The sequence below is a fragment of the Penicillium brevicompactum genome (genome assembly GCF_028827555.1).
Source record: "Penicillium brevicompactum strain IBT 35665 chromosome Unknown utg000007l_segment0_segment0, whole genome shotgun sequence".
In the NCBI taxonomy this organism is placed as follows: domain Eukaryota; kingdom Fungi; phylum Ascomycota; class Eurotiomycetes; order Eurotiales; family Aspergillaceae; genus Penicillium; species Penicillium brevicompactum.
The window spans coordinates 1,532,387-1,553,493 of NW_026623210.1; the positions used below are offsets into that span (position 1 = coordinate 1,532,387).

General features: G+C 50.9%; 9 protein-coding genes across 9 annotated transcripts; 6 read left to right on the plus strand and 3 right to left on the minus strand.

The window, feature by feature from the left end:
* Nucleotides 1-101: 101 nt before the first annotated feature.
* On the minus strand, nucleotides 102-1,049 carry N7506_011330 (deubiquitinase OTU2; the record flags this gene model as incomplete). Its single annotated transcript, XM_056960623.1, has 1 exon — nucleotides 102-1,049. One exon carries the CDS (start codon nucleotides 1,047-1,049, stop codon nucleotides 102-104), a length of 948 nt encoding a protein of 315 aa, XP_056806778.1.
* Nucleotides 1,050-1,364: 315 nt separating this feature from the next.
* On the plus strand, nucleotides 1,365-2,323 carry N7506_011331 (short chain dehydrogenase/reductase family; the record flags this gene model as incomplete). Its single annotated transcript, XM_056960624.1, has 4 exons — nucleotides 1,365-1,394; nucleotides 1,444-1,678; nucleotides 1,742-2,045; nucleotides 2,104-2,323. The coding sequence occupies 4 exons, from the start codon at nucleotides 1,365-1,367 to the stop codon at nucleotides 2,321-2,323; spliced, it is 789 nt and encodes a 262-aa protein (XP_056806779.1).
* Nucleotides 2,324-3,022: 699 nt separating this feature from the next.
* N7506_011332 (alpha,alpha-trehalase) lies at nucleotides 3,023-5,447 on the plus strand (the record flags this gene model as incomplete). Its single annotated transcript, XM_056960625.1, has 5 exons — nucleotides 3,023-3,145; nucleotides 3,211-3,283; nucleotides 3,344-3,465; nucleotides 3,522-5,263; nucleotides 5,318-5,447. 5 exons carry the CDS (start codon nucleotides 3,023-3,025, stop codon nucleotides 5,445-5,447), a joined length of 2,190 nt encoding a protein of 729 aa, XP_056806780.1.
* Nucleotides 5,448-7,493: 2,046 nt separating this feature from the next.
* On the plus strand, nucleotides 7,494-9,338 carry N7506_011333 (isocitrate lyase 1; the record flags this gene model as incomplete). The annotated part of the gene is made up of 4 exons (XM_056960626.1): nucleotides 7,494-7,697; nucleotides 7,762-7,917; nucleotides 7,971-8,866; nucleotides 8,978-9,338. The coding sequence occupies 4 exons, from the start codon at nucleotides 7,494-7,496 to the stop codon at nucleotides 9,336-9,338; spliced, it is 1,617 nt and encodes a 538-aa protein (XP_056806781.1).
* Nucleotides 9,339-10,132: 794 nt separating this feature from the next.
* N7506_011334 (hexadecenal dehydrogenase) lies at nucleotides 10,133-11,845 on the plus strand (the record flags this gene model as incomplete). Its single annotated transcript, XM_056960627.1, has 4 exons — nucleotides 10,133-10,272; nucleotides 10,338-10,568; nucleotides 10,626-11,425; nucleotides 11,478-11,845. 4 exons carry the CDS (start codon nucleotides 10,133-10,135, stop codon nucleotides 11,843-11,845), a joined length of 1,539 nt encoding a protein of 512 aa, XP_056806782.1.
* A 952-nt stretch (nucleotides 11,846-12,797) lies between these two features.
* On the minus strand, nucleotides 12,798-14,761 carry N7506_011335 (putative AP-3 adaptor complex subunit mu; the record flags this gene model as incomplete). Its single annotated transcript, XM_056960628.1, has 3 exons — nucleotides 12,798-14,190; nucleotides 14,247-14,666; nucleotides 14,718-14,761. The coding sequence occupies 3 exons, from the start codon at nucleotides 14,759-14,761 to the stop codon at nucleotides 12,798-12,800; spliced, it is 1,857 nt and encodes a 618-aa protein (XP_056806783.1).
* Nucleotides 14,762-14,958: 197 nt separating this feature from the next.
* N7506_011336 (uncharacterized protein) lies at nucleotides 14,959-15,293 on the plus strand (the record flags this gene model as incomplete). Its single annotated transcript, XM_056960629.1, has 2 exons — nucleotides 14,959-15,046; nucleotides 15,112-15,293. 2 exons carry the CDS (start codon nucleotides 14,959-14,961, stop codon nucleotides 15,291-15,293), a joined length of 270 nt encoding a protein of 89 aa, XP_056806784.1.
* Nucleotides 15,294-15,739: 446 nt separating this feature from the next.
* Nucleotides 15,740-16,510, minus strand: N7506_011337 (uncharacterized protein; the record flags this gene model as incomplete). The annotated part of the gene is made up of 1 exon (XM_056960630.1): nucleotides 15,740-16,510. The coding sequence occupies one exon, from the start codon at nucleotides 16,508-16,510 to the stop codon at nucleotides 15,740-15,742; it is 771 nt and encodes a 256-aa protein (XP_056806785.1).
* Nucleotides 16,511-17,478: 968 nt separating this feature from the next.
* Nucleotides 17,479-21,082, plus strand: N7506_011338 (uncharacterized protein; the record flags this gene model as incomplete). The annotated part of the gene is made up of 4 exons (XM_056960631.1): nucleotides 17,479-17,592; nucleotides 17,808-17,945; nucleotides 18,001-20,922; nucleotides 20,978-21,082. 4 exons carry the CDS (start codon nucleotides 17,479-17,481, stop codon nucleotides 21,080-21,082), a joined length of 3,279 nt encoding a protein of 1,092 aa, XP_056806786.1.
* Between the last annotated feature and the right edge of the window lie 25 nt (nucleotides 21,083-21,107).

Genomic DNA, 21,107 nt, shown 5'->3' on the forward strand with positions numbered 1-21,107 from the left:
AATGAACAAAACAAAACGAATGATATAAGCATAGCACACTCTGGCTTCCGCCAAGCTGAGACGAAAATGCGAACATGGTATTATGTATAAGTTTGAACAGATTATGACTTTTTCACAAGGGCGTTGTAATGCTCGCCGAGTCCGTAGGTGTGACGGTAGTACGCGAGCCAGATCACACGTTTGCGCTTTTCCTCCTCGTCGAAGGTTTCACCACTTTCGATCTTTTCCATGCGTCCGTCGCTCTGTACAACGTTGATTTCCACGCCGTACGCCCGCGCAATGGCCTGCAGTTCCAGTTGTCCTCCCCACTCGGCGGTCAATTTAATCTTCCGCGTGTACGACTCCAAAGGCTCCTCCATGAACGCCTCGAAGTCCTCTTTATGTTCGGCAATGAAATCCGCCGTGACGGCGCGAACAGCTCGATAGCCGTCATGCTGTGGAGATGCGACTGTGTCGATGCGTGACTGCGTAGACGACTGGAGGACGATTCGGCTTGGGTCCGGTCGTAAGCCGAGCCCGGACTCGTCGAGTTGCTTTGCAACGGCTGAGTAGAGACAATGACCATCCGGCGTCACTTCTACTTCTTTCAAGCCGAGTTTCTTGAAGACTGCGTCCATGACTTCCTGCTCGTTGCCTCGGTAGTTCGTTTGGGTTGAGGCTTCTTCTGCGGCGGCGGCTGATTGGGCAGCTTGTTCGGCTGCTCGGCGGGCGAGTCGAGCTTTCTGGCGGTTGGGCTTCTTGGTGTTGGAGGAGGGGTTTGGATTAGAGTCAACTTCCGGCTCTGGCTCTGGTTCTTTGGGGGTCTCGGAGGGTTTCTCTTCGTCGTTTGGTTCGCCATCTTCCAAGGTGAGGTCCTCTAGTGCTTCGGCCGGATCTCCATTTAATTGCGCAATTTCAGCCTGTTGTTTATCGGACAACTCGTGCTGCATCCGATCGCATTCATCGTTGACACCCTTGCGAGTTTTCTTCGTGGCGGACTTTTTCCGTTGCGTGATACGCGCTTGGAGATCTTTTTGTTCCTTGCGGTGCTTTGACAGAAGCTCCTCCATTTTGGGACCAGTGAATTCAGTGTAGTCCGACGCTAAGGAGCAACTTAATTGGATGTATATGCAATGGATGAGGACGCAAGCAGCATAAACACTGCGCCCTCCGAGCCCCGCGAAACCCTCATTTTGCTGCCCTAAGTAGTGTCCCAAAGTAGACTAGTGCATTTATCTCGGAACAAAGATATTGCAGACCGGCGAGCCTCGGCTCTGTCGTAATCTCGGCCTTCGGGTATGCGTGGGGAGAGCTGCGACAAGAATGCAAGTATATCTTTAATCTTTAACCATCCTTTATTCAATTCTATATATCACAAAGTCATAATGGATTCAACAAGTCTTTTCAACGTTCAGGTAAGACGAGCTCACGCGTATATCAGTTCGACACTAACGCAGTCTGTAGGGCAAAGTGGTGCTGGTCACCGGCGGAGCCAAAGGCATCGGCCGCATGATCTCAGAGGGATACGTTACCAATGGCGCGACTGTCTACATTTCTTCTCGCGATGCAAAGGCCTGCGAGCAAGCAGCCAAGGAGCTCAATGCATTGGGCAAGGGCAAAGCCCACGCTATCCCAGCCAACTTCTATAGCTTGGATGATGTGAAGAAGCTGGCCGAGGAGCTGGGCAAGCGCGAAGGCAGTAAGAGCTCCGCCTGATATCCCCCAAAGTTACACTGCAGCTAACGCAATGGTTCCCCTGCAGAATTGCATGTCCTCGTGAACAACTCCGGCTCCAACTGGGGTGCTCCCTACGACGAGTACCCATCCGAGGCCTTCACTCGAGTCCTTACCCTCAACCTGCACCGTGTTTTCGACTTGACCCAGCTTGTTACGCCGCTTTTGGAAAAGGCGTCCACACCAGATGACCCCTCTCGCATTATCAATATCGGCAGCATTGATGGCCTCCGTGTTCCCTCCCTCGAGACATTCGCGTACAGTTCCAGCAAGGCCGGCTTGCATCACCTGAGCCGAGTGCTTGCCAATCACCTGGGCAAGCGAAACGTTACGTAGGTTCTTCTGTCTTGCTTTAAATCGTGGTTAATGAAAGACTAATGTTGTTTGCAGTTCGAACACCTTGGCCTGCGGGCCTTTTGAGAGTAAGATGATGGCAGCGACACTGAAGTCCTTCGGTGAGACCATCAAGGCCGGTGTGCCTCTGGGTCGCATTGGAACCCCGCAGGATGTCGCTGGTGCTTGCTTGTTCCTAAGCAGTCGTGCCGGTGCATTTGTGAATGGCGCAACTATCACACTCGATGGTGGAAGCGCCGTCGCTGCGAAGCTGTGAGCACATGGCGCGATGTTAAGATATTCTGTAAATAGCCATATTCCAACTCCGTACAATGCAGTACCACATTCCATTGCGACTTTTTTTATGGGGCCTCCGTCTAGCCCAAGTATATCTTGTTTTGGGTGGGGTCAACTCGGGGCAGAGATTCCCTAACATTCCAGGAGATGGCTGAACCTCCTTGAACTCAAAGATCCTTCTGCGAACAGCCCTGGAACTTGGTGGCGCGCTCTACTTAATTGATGAAAGGAACTACGGGGATAACTATTTATAATTGCTTTCTTGCCTCCAAAAAACTCTCGCCTTCTGTTATCGCAAGCTTATCGGGGGCAATATTTAAGTGGAGCGGCGACATCATTGTGGGAATGCGTCATTGTTCTTCCTCCCACCTCTTCCTTAACAAGTTCTATATCCTCATCTTATTCTTTTGAAACATTTTTACTCATTGAACCTGAAACTGCTCTATCTACTCTGACTCACTACTTACGATACGTCAACATTTTCTGGCCACATCACGCGGACCGGAACATTGCTTTCACATATCAGACCTATCCTGTCAGACCTATCACAGCGTCTGTCCTTGCGGTTTGAATCGTCCAGTCTGACTCTCGGAAAATAGTCGGTGTGGACAAGGTACCCTTGCGTGACGCACAATTGAATTTCGGATTGTGCACCCACTCTTTCCTCTCTCCATAGACCATGAGCTCGTCAAATGGGCCTTCCAGATCTGGCTCCATTGACCCTTTCTCGAATGCCGATGTCTATTATGGCGCTGAAGATACCCTCAAGAACTTTAGGTCGAGAGGGCGTGCATTCTCTGTGGTAAGCCGCCACCGCCTGTGCGGTACCCCGCGGAGCTACAGCTGGCTTATCTTTACGATCTATAGGGCTTGAACGACGCCAACCGAGGCGATATCAGTGATTTCCTGGGAACTTTGCCCTCACGGCGAGGTAGTCATGGTGCGTTTACCAATATTTGAACTCGTTTTCCTCACAACAACAGCTGATGGCGACACGCAGATGAGGCGTCAGGACAACCTCGGAAGTTCCTTATCGAGGTTGAAGAGACCCTTCAGTCTCTCCTGAAGCAAGAAGATACCGATAGTAATATGCAGATCACAATTGAGGATGTTGGTCCGAAGGTGCGTTTGATGCCACCGAGTGCTTTGAATCACCGTTAACCACTTCCCGCTTATAGGTTCTCTCGGTCGGCACTGCGGCGTCATCCGGATACAATCGAGTTGACGTGCGAGGCACATACATGCTTTCCAACCTCTTGCAAGAGCTTACAATTGCAAAAGACTATGGTCGCAAGCACATTATCCTTGACGAGGCTCGTCTAAGCGAGAACCCGGTTGCACGTCTCTCTCGTTTGATCAAGAACTCATTTTGGAAAGCCCTGACGAGGCGCATTGATGGCCATAATATCGAGGTAGCGGGCAAGGATCCCAAAGACTGGACCGATGACCCTCGGCCCCGAATTTACATCCCGCCAGGTGCTCCAGAGCAATTTGACTACTATTCTCAGATTGCTAAGGATCACCCGGAGCTGCGCCTTGATGTGCAATTGCTTCCCGCCGAGATTACACCCGATTATGTGATGCAGCTGAACGACAAGCCTGGTTTGCTGGCGCTTGCCATGCAGAAGAAGTTTAATGAGACCACCGGCAAGGACGATATGGTCGGTGTGCCATTTGTGGTGCCGGGTGGCCGCTTCAATGAACTTTACGGCTGGGACAGCTACATGGAGTCCTTGGGACTGCTTGTTAGTGACCGCGTCGATCTTGCCAAGGGCATGGTTGTGAACTTCTGCTTCGAGATCAAGCACTACGGTAAAATCCTCAACGCAAACCGCTCTTACTACCTCACTCGCTCGCAGCCGCCATTCTTGACTGACATGGCTCTGCGAGTTTATGAGAGAATAAAGACGGAGCCGGACTCTAAGGAGTTCCTGCGTAACGCCGTTCTTGCTGGTATCAAGGAATACCACAGTGTGTGGGCTTGCGCGCCTCGTCTCGATCCCGTAACAGGATTGTCCAGGTATCGCCCCGAAGGTTGGGGCGTGCCACCCGAGACCGAGCCTTCTCACTTTGTGCACATTCTCACTCCCTTCGCCGAAAAGCACGGAATGACCTTCGAGCAATTTGTCCGAGCATACAACACCCGGGCCATCGTTGAGCCTGAGCTCGATGAGTACTTCATGCACGATCGAGGTGTTCGTGAATCTGGTCACGACACCAGTTATCGTCTCGAGGGCGTGTGCGCAAACCTTGCCACTGTTGACCTCAACTCCCTGCTGTACAAGTACGAGGTAGACATTGCTCGTATCATTCGTGTTCATTTCAACGACAAGCTTGTCATTCCCAGCGAATTCCGAACTCCTCTCACCAGGGACATCGAATTCGAATCATCTGCCGCCTGGGACCGCCGCGCCCGCAAGCGCAAGCAGACCATGGACAAGCTCCTTTGGAGCGCTGAGAAGGGCATGTACTTCGACTACGACACAGCGAAGAAGGAGCGCCAGGAATACGAGACTGCGACCACCTTCTGGGCCATGTGGGCCGGTCTCGCATCACCCCAGCAGGCCGCCGTCATGGTTGAGAAGGCTTTGCCCCGTTTCGAGGCCTTTGGCGGCTTGGTTTCAGGTACGGAGGAGTCTCGCGGTGCCGTGGGCTTGGAACGCCCTAACCGGCAGTGGGATTACCCGTACGGCTGGGCGCCACAGCAGATGCTTGCTTGGACCGCTTTCCTGCGTTACGGATACCAAGAGGAGGCGGAGCGACTGGCCTACAAATGGGTGTACATGATTACCAAGGCGTTCGTTGACTTCAACGGCGTTGTTGTCGAGAAGTATGATGTCACTAGGCCGATTGATCCCCACCGAGTCGATGCCGAGTACGGCAACCAAGGCACGGACTTCAAGGGCGCTCCGCGTGAAGGGTATGTTATTTACCTTCAATTTTGTTTTATTGTCCAGTGCTAACAGATTCGCAGATTCGGCTGGGTGAATGCCAGTTATGTCTACGGTTTGGAAATTCTCAACGCTCACATGAGACGCTCTTTGGGAACAATCACCCCCTACGAGACGTACCACAAGGCGGTCGTTGCTTCAGATGCATTCTGATCCAATTCCAAGGTTATTCAGAGGTGGACTGCTCAGCAACATGAGTGAAAATGAACCCGGCCTGTCAAAAAGTCGAACCCTGGAGAGAGGACGTCTCTTTTTAGTTCATTTTGGGATTCCTTGATATCATTTGTTTATAGTCTTGAACTAGTTTCTTGCTCGTGCGTTCCTAGCTTAAAATAAAAAATACACAAGAATGGGTGTGTTCTCGTTATGCCGGCAGATGTATTCTTCTTACACGATCTCCTGGTAAATGTAAACCCCTTCCAAGGTTCTGGGGTGTGATAAAGTATGAGTCGGCGACGAGAACCACAGCCCGAAGTAGAGCGAAAATAAGCCGGCGGAGACCTCGGCAGACTGACAGTCTTCCCGACCGAAAAAGAAAAAAGTAAATTGGAGATCCCGAGTCACCAAGGCGTCATCAAGCTCTCCGCAGCTGGGGAAGATCGTGTTGACGGGTGGGGGAGCTGAGGGTCCCTGATTTTCCCGAAGCCGTTCTCGTGGTATGGGGAACTGGGAGAGCTACGTGCATGCATTTGAATTCGGGATAATCAATTAGTTCCTTTTTATTTCAGCCTGCTCAGGAGGTTGTGTACAGCTATTCTGGGTTATGGCATTAAGCATCCAACCTTGAGAAATCCTAAGGTTCATGTTATATCTCGGCAGGCACACGGACCGAATACCGCCATCTAAGGCGATCTGCGCCTATAACGTATCGTCTAGTTTACAGGAACATACAATACCCAGGAGACAGATACCTTGTTTGAAACTATGGGCCTGATCTATAGATTCTGATCTACTAGTCAGTCTTATCGGTTTTCAGGCTCCCCATGCGGTTAGTTCGGGGGAGCTGAGTTGTGCCGAGGTCCAACTCGCAAGGTGGCTTTGAGTCATTTTCTCTTCAATTCGAGTAGATCAGCTGCTATTGGATAGCTGCAGTTGTAGAGGTCACTTGAGGAAGTCAGCGCTCCCGTTCCGATTTCGTAGACGTATGGTGTACGTGCTAGTGTCTGTGTATAGTATGGAGGAATGTTGAAAGACCGAAGATGGAAGAATCCATAAAATGTACTGACTACATAATACTAGGGAGAAGATAATTCTGGGCATATCAAAGGCAGTGAGATGCGTCGGATTGCAATTCCTACAATCAGATTTTGAATGTCGTCAGAAGTGTGCAGAGTGATAGTAGAGAAGTATAGATTTCGTGAGGATTGCTCGGTGGATACTCGCCGAATACCGGGGCATGACAAAACAGCAGGGTATATTCGAACGAACTCTGTCCGAGTATACAGCAAAGAGATCATTGTTTCACGGGGATTTAACCCAATTTATCGTACCACCGGATAGTTTCAGGGCTGTAAGATCTTATATCTGACATACTGAGAGCACACAGTCCCGCTGGCCAAGGAGAGAGAAGTTGAAGATTCACGTGAAAGTTACCATACATGTATCATCGAGGTACTGGCATGTGTCTTCGACGTCATGCGCTTCCCGACGGTCATTTCGCTTTACCACTTCAACAACAGAGATAGAAGAATTGAAGAATTAAAGAATGATTGAAAGGTATATAGAGAGAGACATTGAAGATGAGATCCCGATAGGTTTTCTCTTCAATTTCATGGTCACACAAGGGGAAACAGGCAGTCAGCAGTGGCAAAGCGATGTCCCATTAGACCGAGGATCAACGAAGTCTGGATCCTCTCTTCCGAACCCAGTTATACCCGCCTTCCGCCTTTCGGAGCGCAATGCCCGTGAAACATTGGTCGAGCCTGAACAGTAAGATGAATACCTAGGCATTGCGAGTGTTGGCTGTCCTCCCGGTGAGCCGAGCGTTTACCGACTGTGACGCATTCGAAGGTTAAATAAGTACCCCGGGTTTTCTGGCTTGTGATCGAGATTTTTTATTATTATAGTCTGTGGTTGCTTCTCTTCCTTCTCATCTTTCTCATCATATCTGTTGGGTCTATACTTGACTAGCCTTGGAACAGTCGCGTGAATATACACTTGCTTGCATTTGCACCCTTTTTTTGTATACTACCAAAAGTCATGGGTTTACACGAAGACGAAGACCGCCAGTATGCGGCAGAGGTTCAGGCCGTTCAGAACTGGTGGAAGGACTCTCGCTGGCGCTACACCAAGCGCCCTTTCACGGCTGAGCAGATCGTGGCCAAGCGTGGCAATTTGAAGATCGATTACCCGTCCAACGTACAAGCTAAGAAGCTGTGGGGAATTGTCGAATCAAACTTCCAGGTATGTTGGAGTCTGGACAGTGAGGTGTGATATACCCATTACTAACTATACGATGCACGAATAGAACAAGCAAGCCAGCTTTACCTATGGCTGCCTCGAGCCTACCATGATCACCCAAATGAGCAAGTTCCTCGACACAATCTACGTCTCTGGCTGGCAGAGTTCGTCCACTGCCTCATCTACCGACGAGCCCTCTCCCGATCTGGCCGATTACCCCATGGTACGTTCTATATATGAGGAATGAGCCAGTCGCATACTTACAATACCCTGTAGGACACCGTGCCCCGAAAGGTCAACCAATTGTTCATGGCACAGCTCTTCCATGACCGAAAGCAGCGCGAAGAGCGCGTTACCACTCCTGCTGGCCAGCGTGGAAACGTTGCCAATGTTGACTACCTGCGACCCATCATTGCTGATGCCGACACCGGTCACGGTGGTCTGACTGCGGTGATGAAGCTGACCAAGCTCTTCGTCGAGCGCGGTGCGGCTGGTATTCACATTGAAGATCAAGCTCCCGGTACCAAAAAGTGTGGCCACATGGCCGGTAAAGTTCTCGTGCCTATCAGCGAGCACATCAACCGTCTGGTTGCCATCCGTGCCCAGGCCGATATCATGGGCTCTGATCTGCTGGCCATTGCCCGTACCGACTCTGAAGCAGCCACCCTCATCACATCGACCATCGACCACCGTGACCACGCCTTCATCGTGGGCTCAACCAACCCTAGCCTCCAGCCCCTCAACGATCTGATGGTCGCCGCCGAGCAATCCGGCAAGAACGGCGCCGAGCTTCAAGCTATTGAAGATCAGTGGACCAGCCAGGCCGGCCTTAAGCTTTTCAACGAAGCCGTGATCGACGCCATTAACTCCGGTGTCCACGTCAACAAGAAGAGCCTCGTCGACCAGTACCTGACTGCCGTTAAGGGCAAGAGCAACAACGAATCCCGTGCCATCGCCAAGAGCATCACCGGCGTTGACATTTTCTGGAACTGGGACTCTCCCCGTACCCGCGAGGGCTTCTACCGTTACCAGGGTGGTACGCAATGCGCCGTGAACCGAGCTGTGGCTTACGCGCCTTTCGCCGACCTCATCTGGATGGAAAGCAAGCTGCCAGACTACAAGCAGGCCAAGGAATTCGCCGATGGCGTGCATGCCGTCTGGCCCGAACAAAAGTAAGTTTTTTTCCACCTCCTTTTCGTCGATTTTTTCCCGAAGTCCCCACATCCCGCGATCCGCGGTGTCAATATGTCTTTGAGTTATTAAACTAACCTCCCCCCACCCAGACTGGCGTACAACCTCTCCCCATCGTTCAACTGGAAGAAGGCCATGCCCCGCGATGAACAAGAGACTTACATTAAGCGTCTCGGCGAACTGGGCTACTCGTGGCAGTTCATTACTCTGGCGGGTCTGCACACCACCGCGCTCATCTCGCACCAGTTCGCGAAGGCGTTTGCGAAGAGTGGAATGCGGGCCTATGGCGAACTGGTCCAGGAGCCGGAGATGGAGCAGGGCGTTGATGTTGTTACGCATCAAAAGTGGAGTGGTGCTAACTACGTTGATAACTTGTTGAAGATGGTTTCTGGTGGTGTGAGTAGTACGGCTGCTATGGGCAAGGGTGTCACTGAGGATCAGTTCAAGAACTGATTTTTGATTCTTGTTGATACCCTGGTTCTGTCTATATACTGTCATCTTGTATGTTGTTCGGCGTTTCCGTTGCCTTGTTCTATACAACTCTGAATTTATCCACGGTCCTTCGGGAGACCGATTGCATTTACATTTTTTTCGACCCCGGGAGTGTTCGTATCTATGTCACGTATGATCTTCTTGATAGCAGGTCTCTCCTTTTTCAAATTGGAAATGGCGATTATGTACGGCAATGTCATTCGTACAAGTACTTCCATTGTAGGTAGTGCTACCACTTGCGGTAGCATACTGGAAAGCATATTAAACTTAATACGAAGTCTAACCCCTATGAGTATAAGTACATGAAACCCACTTGCGGATACAGGCGGACATGGCTTGATCCATTAGCCAGACGTCCACCCAGAGAAAAAAATCTTGCAAATGCCGATCGTATTAAAAGCGGGGAGTGTAGATCGTGTGAAGCCGCGGTTCGTGTTGCTCGAATCGACTGGTCATACAACGTACAATCAAGTCACAGAATGAGAAGTTCGATGTACTAGCAGGCGAGTCTGACGCAGATCTAAGCGAATAGAAAATGGCAGTAGACAGAGTGAAGAGTGCAGAATGTAGGGGTTTGGCGGAGGAGGAGCCGAAATCAGGACGAGACCGAGAGCTTGGAGCATGTGGATGCGGAGACCTTATCCTTTTTGACCTTGGCATTCGCAACCTTCTGGACTCCCTACTAAAGTAGCCTCCACGCTCTTATCTATTCTTTTGTTTTGCTCTTTTTTGCTATCTATTCTCACATATTCACAATGTCTAATCTTCCCGAATTGAAATACACCTCGCTGGACGAGATCCCTGCGCGCGTTTCCACCGCCCGGAATGCCTTTTTGGAAAACAAGACTCGTGACGTCGAGTTCCGTCTTGTGCAGCTGCGCAAGCTCTACTGGGCGTGAGTATTCGCGGATCTGCATACCTGCATAATGTACTTCAAGGCCATGACTAATATATCCCTAGCATCAAGGATAATGAGGAGCTCATTTTCGAGGCCTGCGAAAAGGACCTGAACAAGCCGCGGTTCGAGACAAATCTCGCCGAGAGCGGTTGGTTGCTTAACGATATTGTCTTCACCACGCGCAATCTGCACAGCTGGGTTCAGGATGAAAAAGCCAGCGATATCGACCTTGCCTTCAAGTTTATGAACCCGAAGATCCGCAAAGATCCGCTCGGATGTGTGCTGGTTATTGGGTATGTCTCTTGAGCGCATGTGAATCTTCCGAACCAATCTAATGGGTTATTTCACAGCGCATTCAACTTCCCCTTCCAGTTGACCATGGGCCCGGTCATTGGCGCCATTGCCGCCGGTAACACCGTGGTCATCAAGCCTAGCGAGAGTGCCTCCCGCAGCGCGGCCGTTATGCAGAAGATCGTCGAGGAGAGCCTCGACCCCTCATGCTACCACATCATCCAGGGTGCTATCCCCGAGACGCAAGCCTTGCTTGCCGAAAGGTGGGACAAGATTTTCTTCACTGGTAGTGCCAACGTTGGACGGATCGTCGCCAAGGCGGCTGCGCCGCATCTCACCCCCATTGTTCTTGAGCTTGGCGGTATCAACCCGGCCATTGTGACCAAGAATGCTGATCCCAGACTTGTCGCTCGCCGCATGCTTTGGGGTAAGACTTTGAACGCCGGTCAGCTCTGCACTTCGCAGAACTACCTGCTCGTCGACAAGCCCCTTGTCCCCCAGGTTGTTGAGGAGTTCAAGGCCGCATATCAGGAGTTCTACCCCGATGGTGCTAGAAACTCGCCTGATTACTCCCGTATCATCAGCCCCGCTGCTTTCGCCCGTCTCAAGTCCATGCTTGACAACACCAAGGGTAAGATCGTTATGGGTGGAAGCGTGGACGAGAAGGATCTGTTCATCGACCCCACTGTTGTCCTGGTTGACTCCGTCGATGACTCCCTGTGCACACAGGAGAGCTTCGGTCCTTTCATCCCAATTTTGGCTGTTGAAGACTTGGACGAGGCCATCCGCCTCGCCAACGGTGTTCAGAGTACACCGCTGGGTCTCTACCCCTTCGGCAACAAGGCCGATGTCGAAAAGAGTAAGTCACTAGTAGATGCTAAATACACGATTCCCATCTAACGCCCTTGCAGTCATTTCATCCACACGCTCTGGAGGTGTCTCCGTCAACGATGCCGCTCTCCACATCCCCACTCTGCCCTTCGGCGGTGTCGGCGAGAGTGGTCACGGTGCTTACCGTGGCCGTTCCAGCTTTGACGTCTGGGTGCACCGTCGCCCCGTCACCTCCACCCCCAGCTGGCTCGAGTCTATCCTGTCTATCCGCTACCCACCATACGCGGGCAAGATCAGCACCTGGAACGCGGCCAGCGCATTGCAGCCTGACTTCGACCGCAACGGCAACAAGGTGACTCTCGGCTGGTTGCGCTATGTTTCCACCCTCGGTGGAGGCACTGCGGCGTCTGGTGCCGGTAGAGCCGCTACCGTTGCTGCCAGTGAGTAAACAATTTTCTTTTCATCTTTGGACAAAAACAATTCCCTCATGATTTATACTTTTCGGTCATGGCGGACCTGGGCTTCTCTCGCCTCGTTCATATCTAGAGAACTAGGGTCCATGGTCTGCATGTTTTCGTCCAACGAATCTTTGGCTGCTTAGCTATATGATCGAGACGGAGAACATGACCCCTTCTTATATACCCCATCTTCATGTACATCCCGTCCTGGTTACCTCTCTTTGCAGTTTTCCTTCTTTTCATCGCAAATCCGCCTTTTCCAAATACCGTCCCAAGGACAAAAACATGAAACACGAAAAAGACGCCCATAATCTGTGAATATCAATGTATAGCCTGCCGTTGTTTCTTGCCCTTTGTCACAATCCACAAATGATATAAACAGGCCATGTTCTGACTCGTAAATAGTTGCCTACATTGTCCTACGTCTCCTCGAGCGTCGCTCGAAGCTCTGAGCACAAAATTGAGATCGCCTGATCGACATCCTTCAGTCTAAATTTGCTTCAGGTGGAGACTCTGAGATTGGCTCTCAGGATGATCACTCCCTGTATCAGGTTTGGGGTGTCCACCGATGCAAGTTGACGGGACGCCATCGGGATCTGCTTCCCTATCTCTAATACTTAACACGTTGCATGCTATGTAATTCTGGAAAATCTCTTTCGGTTTGAATTTATTTTACTATCTAGCGTTACGACCACTCTCTTTGATGTCGAACTATCATTCGTTCAATTTGTATATAGTGAAAACTTGGAAGCAAATGAGTTCAATTGTCAGCGCAGACATATTTTTGAGGTAGTCTTCTCATTTCACGACCTCGGGAGCTTCCAAGGTTATACCTCAGGAATACGTTGGTTACAAAAAGTAAAATCAACAATTATATCATCACTCATGCTGTCAAATGCAGTAGGTAGTTATTGAACGCTATTGAAACAAAATAATGCCTCCTCAGCAGCGCCGTTCCACGCCGCGATTGCTTACGCAAAGGTACTTGACACCCTTGTAAGGCTTGACACTCTCGCCCAAGCCACGACTCCGGCGCTGATCAATGTTGAGACTGTCAACTTTGATACCCGAAGGTAGCCAGCCTCGCACGGAGAAGGAGACTGATGCAGAATTTGGCATCAAGCTTGCGTTGACTTGAGCCTTGGTTCTGCGAGCGGGGCGGGATGTAGATGGAGCAAAGAATGCAGGGAGATGAGAGTTTGATGATTGAGTTTGGGGTGGTGGCGTAGGTGTCTGGGGTTTAGAGTGGCTGGGCGATGGGGAAGTCGCCTGGGTAGGGTCCTCTTCGGCGTCCTCTGGGTGCAGAGCAGAGCGCGACTTCTTTGTCGACTTCTTCTTCTTCTTTTTGCGTTTAGAGGGGTCGGAAGATCGGGTTTTCTTGGATGTGCTGGCTGATGCGTCATTGTATGAGGTCGGGGCCTCGTAGTAGCCCTGTAGGAGATTGGCGTTGGCGTCTTCATCGGCGTCCTCGAGACTGTCGAGGTCATCGTCGGCCGAGGGGTAGCCCGAGACTGTACAGCGTAATGTGGCAGTCCCAGATAATGATCCGGCATCCTTGCCGGTGGGAATCCGCCACTCAAGGAGGCCGCTTGAGTGGGTGAATTGGGCATCACCACGACTGGCCTGCATATCCGTGATATGTCTGACGTATTTGGATATTGGTACATTAACGACAACTTCTTCGAGCACCGGGGCAGAGTTACCACCTCCGCCGCCTAGGAATGATGGCGTTGATGAACCTGATCCATTTCGACCGACCCCAGGTCGGGAGGACGAACTTTGACCAGGGAAATTCGTGTTCAGTGTCAACCGAACTTCGAATTCAGACCCGGACGATCCTAGTGACTTGCGAATGTCTACAATCGCAGGCAGGAAAAGCTTTTCCATATGACTTGGTGCCTCATCCAGATCAGGGTCTATAGGAAGGAGGTCCACCTCGTAGCCAGCCAAGATGAATCGTCCGTCTGGGGGTATAAAGCTGAGCTCTCCAGGCCGTTCTTTCCACCGAGCTAGTCGAACACATGGATGAAATACCGGTAGCTCAATCTTGCGGCCAAGGGCATGCTGACCACCTGGTGTTGATAATGAAAGTAGCAGATCTGGAACCCCTGAGATCTTCGCAGTAAATGCGATGGTTCCGGAGACTAGCGCGGAGAGTAATCGTCCAGAGGGAGCCATGGTGACATTCAATGATTCGATGATGTCGACATAGAGCTCATTGGATGTGTGTCGAACACCGGGGCGCCTCCAGGGAATGGCAGGGCCTTGCGATGCACTGGCAGCGGCGAGTGATTGCTTCAGAGGGTTGCTCGAACCCAAAGTTGGTGTAGATGTACTACAAGATTTCCGCCGTTAGTGACAGAAGCGGCAGCCAAAGTAATTGCTACTTACCCAGGAACACCAATTCCACCTAGTAGCTTGCCCATCCAGCCGGGAACCTCAACAACTTGTTGCAAGGCATTCGGTTCGGTATTGCATATCGTTCCGCCATCACACATTTCACTGAGCAGTTGCGCAACAACATCATAGTTTGATTGGATCTTAGTTGATAGCAGCGGTGCCCCAACAAAGTCCTCAAGTACATCAATCACTCGATGCAGGAACTCTAATGCGAGCAGTGGTTCCGTGTCGACTTCGCTTATCGCCAGAAACAACAAGTTTGACTCAACCGTTGAGAACACCGTTACCGGCGGTGAAGCACTGGGAATGTACAGTAGAGAAGGGCGTGGGGCAGCATGGGCAAGGTAGAGGGGCAGGATGGCGGAGGCCGAAGGCGGGCGGGATCGATATACATGCTCAACGAGCGGGGCACTGGTAAGAGCGCGTTAGTAAATTCTTGTGATACGATGCGGAATATCATACTTCTGCTCGTCGAATATGTAGACGGCATCGATCTCGCCGCTCATTGTGGCAGTTGTCTGATGATGGAATGGCTCGGCGTAGATTGCATAGCTGTGAAGCTGCCCGTTTTGCCGCCGATTGCCGCTTTCTGTTGACTTTTTGGAGAAGACAACTACCATCCTCATAGTACGCGGGCCAGTGATTCGGTGCACATTTACATTCTGTCCATTATCATCGGATTTCAAAACCGCCCTTGTGTAAAATGTCGTCCTCCGACGTCAAACTGAAAGATGCCAAGCAGGCCTTGGCTGAGGACAAGTTCGACGACTGCATGTCCTGCCGAGTCATGGGTATGTGTATATCCCCGAGGACTGCACTTTTGATATTGTTGCTCGTTACTAAATTACACATGCAGGATCCGCTGCGTTCGTTGGTCTCGGTGTCTACAGCTACTACACAGGAATGGCCAACCTGCGCAAACAAGAGAAAGCGATCATGCAGGGTGCCACGAAATACAAAATGGGCTCACGCCAACTCGGAATCGCTTCGATATCAGCGACTCTGGTAGGAATGGGACTGTGGCGGGCTTTCAACTGAACGTTGTACAACCGGGCAAGCCTGGGATATATAACATGCGGCCAACGCCGGGTTTGCGCGGACCAAGTGTTGGACAATGAAGGGAAGGAATGAGACTTTGTAAGATATTGAAATGCTATGTACTTGCAGCCAATGACAATTGCCACTTCGGGTATCGGGTATCACCTGAGGCATATCCATCTATATGCTATACGACAAGGGTAAGGAGAAAACCGAACAAATAAAGTAGAAACGGAAAGAAGAAGAAAAGGGTGAAAAAGGAGAAAAAGAACCCATGAAGAAAAACCAAAAGAAACACTGAAATGAGACCGTATGCAAATTCCTTTCCTTGTTATGCACCCCCAAAAAAGCAGCTTCGTACCCTAACATCCCCCACAGTTGCTGTGACTTTGCGAAGGATGCTCGTCACGTCGTCAACATCGTATCTTGTACCTAGGATCCAAGTCCTAGGTAAAGCGGCCTCGTTTGCCTCCACCACCCATATCTCGACCGTTGTTGAGTCCAGATAAGTCAAAGAAATCAGGGAACGTGAATTTTCGCTTTGAACCAAGGCTTGCAGGGGATTCCCGTGGAGATGGACGTTGGTTTGATCGTGCAAGGTTGTTGTGACGGTGGTGCGGGCGGGCATTGCGTGGCATGACGGATACGCTCACAGGAGCACCATCCTGCGCATTTGCAGTTGAGTTATCGGATTGCACATCCATGTCGTGTTCGGGATATGTAGGACCGGCGGAGAAGGTGAAGATGGCGGGCGTAGCCAGCGAGGGTGACTCATGAGGTTGTGAGGGAGGAGTGACGGTTTCGGGTTTCGACGCAGGCGTGTGAGTGGTTGTGGGATGTTGACGAGTATGGTCAACAGGTGATGAGTCTTTGCGCGTTGTGGTTGGTGTGGCACTTCGGTCGCGCTTCTCGGCCTCGGCCTCCTCGTCACTGGTCTGGGATGTAGTCCCGTCACACCTTTCAGTTGCCCACTGTCGGACTTTCCACCCTTCTCCGTCTCCGAGCCCAAGGTTCTCTCGGTCGAGGAAATGCAGCAGGTCTTCTACCGCCTCTTGGTATCCTGCGGCTTTCGCCTGGGCTTGCTCACACACTGCATTCTTGTAGAGGTTGGTGACTGATAACGCCGCCGCCTTGAATTGTTGAAGAAGTTGCTCGGGGGGCTGTGTGCGAGGTGTTGAGCTCGGCAAAGAGGTGTTCAGTGACCGCATGGAGTCCATGGTAGTAGAATGTGGTGTTGGGGCCTGAGCAGTCTTGAAAGAGGGACAACAGTTTGTCCGTGTGTCGTAGGTGTCAGGACACGGCCCGACAGACGAAAAAAAGAAGATATAGATAGATATATCTGAGTCGGTAAGAGCCCTGACAAATATGAGGAGTACTTGCCGCCGAGATAGTGTAACGATGAGGTGTGGGAGCAGAAGGAGCTTTCCTCGCAGATCGTCTTTTGCAGGCCCCGCCGTTTGCTCCGGTAACGAGATGACCTAAGAAAGGAAAAACGTAATATTCCGCTCCTAAGCACACACTTGATACACCTTATGTACACGCACTATCGATATTCCATAGAGTGTGAAATACATCTGTAAGGTAAAGTATGGGAGACATTCCTATGATAAATGCTCAGTATAAGGGTAGATTCTGCATCTTCAACAACATAGGATGTATAACTCTACTCATTTATTGTTGATCAGAGCACTGTTGTATGCAGAGTAGCTCTTGGTTGGTTCATAGAGTCCAAGGTTCGAATGTATTGAAACTCGGTGTGAATAACAAGCTCTGGCTGTGTCTTTAACACGGACCTTAATTGCACCTCACAGCCCACTAAACCCAGCTGGCCCTAGCGCCACTAGACCGGGGGTGGCTCGCTGACTCAGGAATTATGTAAAAAAAGCTAACGCGATTCACCCGTGTATGAGACGCATTATCTCTTCGGCGCGCTTGAATACCTTCACGCCTGCGGAAGAACTCAATCTCCTCTTAATGGCCTTCACCCGATGAATGGACTCTTCCTTTAACATCCCCACTTTCTCACTTTGAAACAACTCATTCCTTTGCGCCTATCCGACCCATTTTCTTTTATCCACTTCACGCGATTCAATTAGTCGCGAGCTGCAAGACTCTTTGTTGCAATTCAAAAGACCTGATATTTTACCCACCATACCTGCGCCCAGTGCGCTTCAGATAAATCCAAATGGCTTCTGGTCCCGCTTCCGACCCTGTGTCGCAGGCTGATACACCCATGACTGATGCCAATGACGACACCGTGCCTTCGGTGCCTGTCGACAGTGTCGACGCTCAAATGACGGTGTGTCCTAATATTCCTTTGCATCATCTCCTCCCGTGTGATCAGGTTGCTTTCTGAGTGTGACGTGAATCTTTGGTATGACTTGGAGCTCATGCTAATCTTCCACCGCAATAAAGAGTCACAATGATACACCAGATTACACGGTAGAGGTGCCCGTGGTCTACCTCGCTCGGGGATTGTTGAAAGTGACGTGTTACTGACTATCGAATCAATAGGATTCCGACACAAATCCCAATACAACTGCAAGCAGCGTTGCAGGCGACACCCCGGATGCACGCCGACGGAGATCCGAGGCCAACAACCTGAGGAAGAGCATCCTGGATAAGAAGCACGGCAATCTGGACAGCACAAAGGTACGTGTTCATCTATCAGCTACTTTAGATTCTTATTTCTGACTTCAAAATCTAGGAGGACGACTCCATTCGCCGTTTCCGATACCTCCTCGGCCTTACTGACCTATTCCGCCACTTCATCGAGACGAACCCAAACCCCGAAATCAAAGAGATCATTGCAGAAATTGACCGACAAAATGCGGAAAAGGATGCCAAAGACCGCAAAGGTTCAAAGCGCTCTGGTGGTGCTGGTGGCGAGCGACGCCGTCGGACCGAGCAAGAGGAGGATGCGGAACTGCTCCAGGATGAGAAGCATGGTGGCGAGACTACCACGATCTTCCGCGAATCTCCGGCTTTCATTCATGGCGAACTTCGTGATTATCAAGTCGCAGGTTTGAACTGGCTTGTCTCTCTTCACGAGAACGGTATCTCCGGTATCCTGGCCGATGAGATGGGTCTTGGTAAGACCTTGCAGACGATTTCCTTCCTCGGATACCTTCGATACATCTGCGATATCAACGGACCTCACTTGGTGGTTGTTCCGAAGTCAACATTGGATAACTGGAAACGTGAATTTGCGCGGTGGACCCCGGACATCGACGTCCTGGTCCTCCAGGGAAACAAGGATGAGCGACAGCAGATCATCAATGACCGCCTACTCCAGGATGAATTTGATGTTTGCATTACCAGCTACGAAATGATTCTCCGTGAGAAATCACACTTGAAGAAATTCGCTTGGGAGTACATCATCATTGACGAAGCCCACCGAATCAAGAATGAAGAATCGTCGTTGTCTCAAATCATCCGTCTTTTCAACTCCCGCAACCGACTTCTGATCACTGGTACGCCTTTGCAGAACAACCTTCACGAACTTTGGGCTCTGCTCAACTTCCTCTTGCCCGATGTCTTTGGTGACTCGGAGGCATTCGACCAATGGTTCTCGAACCAGAATTCTGATCAAGATACTGTCGTTCAGCAACTCCATCGCGTGCTGCGTCCGTTCTTGCTTCGACGTGTGAAGAGTGATGTTGAGAAGAGTTTGCTTCCGAAGAAGGAGCTTAACCTTTATGTCGGCATGTCAGCAATGCAGAAGAAGTGGTACCAAAAGATTCTGGAGAAAGATATCGACGCCGTGAACGGCGCCGCCGGCAAGCGCGAGTCCAAGACTCGTCTATTGAATATCGTCATGCAACTGCGGAAGTGCTGCAACCACCCGTACCTTTTCGAGGGAGCTGAGCCAGGTCCCCCGTACACCACCGATGAGCATCTTGTGTACAATTCTGGCAAGATGTCCATCTTGGACAAGCTTCTGAAGCGCGTGAAGGCTGATGGCAGTCGAGTACTCATCTTCTCGCAGATGAGTCGTGTTCTTGATATCTTGGAAGACTACTGTGTGTTCCGTGACTACAACTACTGCCGTATTGATGGTACCACAGCCCACGAAGACCGTATCGCTGCCATTGACGACTACAACAAGCCTGGGTCTGACAAGTTTGTGTTCCTCCTCACAACCAGAGCAGGTGGTTTGGGTATCAACTTGACCACCGCCGATATCGTGGTTCTCTTTGATAGCGACTGGAACCCCCAGGCTGATCTTCAGGCCATGGACCGAGCTCATCGCATCGGTCAAACCAAGCAAGTCAAAGTGTTCCGTTTTGTCACAGAAGACGCTATTGAAGAGAAGGTCCTTGAGCGCGCAGCTCAGAAGCTGCGACTGGATCAGCTTGTTATCCAGCAAGGTCGCGCCGGGCAGCAGGCCAAGACCAACTCTAAAGATGACTTGCTTGGTATGATTCAGCATGGTGCCAACAAGCTGTATCCTGCGGAGCCTACCGATGCAACGGAAACCACCGAAGACGACATCGAGGACATCTTGCGCAAGGGTGAAGAACGCACTGCAGAGCTCAGCAAGAAATACGAGGCCCTGGGCATAGATGATCTGCAAAAGTTCCACTCCGAGAGCGCGTACGAATGGAACGGAAAGGATTTCACCGAGCGCAAGAAGGACATTGGTATGAACTGGATCAACCCTGCCAAGCGTGAGCGCAAGGAACAGTTCTATTCTATCGATCAATACTATCGCCAGACATTGTCCACGGGAGGCCGAACAGCCGACACAAAGCCTAAGGTCCCTCGTGCTCCTAAGCAAATCACTGTGCACGACTGGCAGTTCTTCCCGCCTGGTCTCCACGAGCTCCAAGAGAAGGAAACAGCCTATTTCCACAAGGAGATTGGTTACAAGGCGCAGCTGCTTGAAGGCCCCGAAGAGGAGTCCAGTGAACGAGAGGCTGAGCGAGACCTCGAACAGCAAGAGATTGACAACGCTGTGCCTTTGACTGAAGAAGAGCAAGCCGAGAAGGCTCGCATGTCAGAGGAAGGTTTCGCAACTTGGAATCGACGTGACTTCCAACAGTTTGTCAATGGATCGGCCAAGTTTGGCCGCACTGACTATGTCGGCATCGCCACCGAGGTGGATAGCAAAGAGCCGGACGAGATTGAGGAGTATGCCAAGGTCTTCTGGCAAAGATACTCTGAGATCCAAGATTACACCAAATACCTCAAGGTCATCGACCAAGGTGAGGAGAAGGTGCGCAAGATCGATCACCAGCGAAAGATGCTCCGCAAGAAGCTGGAAATGTATCGCTCGCCTCTCCAGCAGCTCAAGATCAACTACACCGTATCCACCACCAATAAGAAGGTCTACGTCGAAGAAGAGGACCGATTCCTCTTGGTCATGCTTGACAAGTATGGCGTTGAGGGTGAAGACCTTTATGAGAGAATTCGCGAAGAGATCCACGACTCATCTTTGTTCCGTTTCGACTGGTTCTTCCTCAGTCGCACCCCCGTGGAAATTGGTCGTCGCTGCACCACCCTGTTGAACACTGTGGCCAAGGAATTTGAGACCAACGGTGACAGCAAGGGCCGAGGCCGTGACCGCGATGAGGATGAAGAGATTGAAGAAGCAGCTCCGGCCAAGAAGAAGGCCAAGAATGGTGCCGTGAGTATTCCCTCCCCTTTCTCTACGTTGTTGATTCTAACTTGTGATATAGCAGAGTAAACAGGTCAAAGCCACCAAGGGGGGCAGCAAAGCTGCCTCGACGGCAAGTTCTCGGGCGACCAGTACTGCTGCGACCAAGTCGAAGACTCGCAAGAGATAATCACGTGTACGTTCTCGGAGATTTG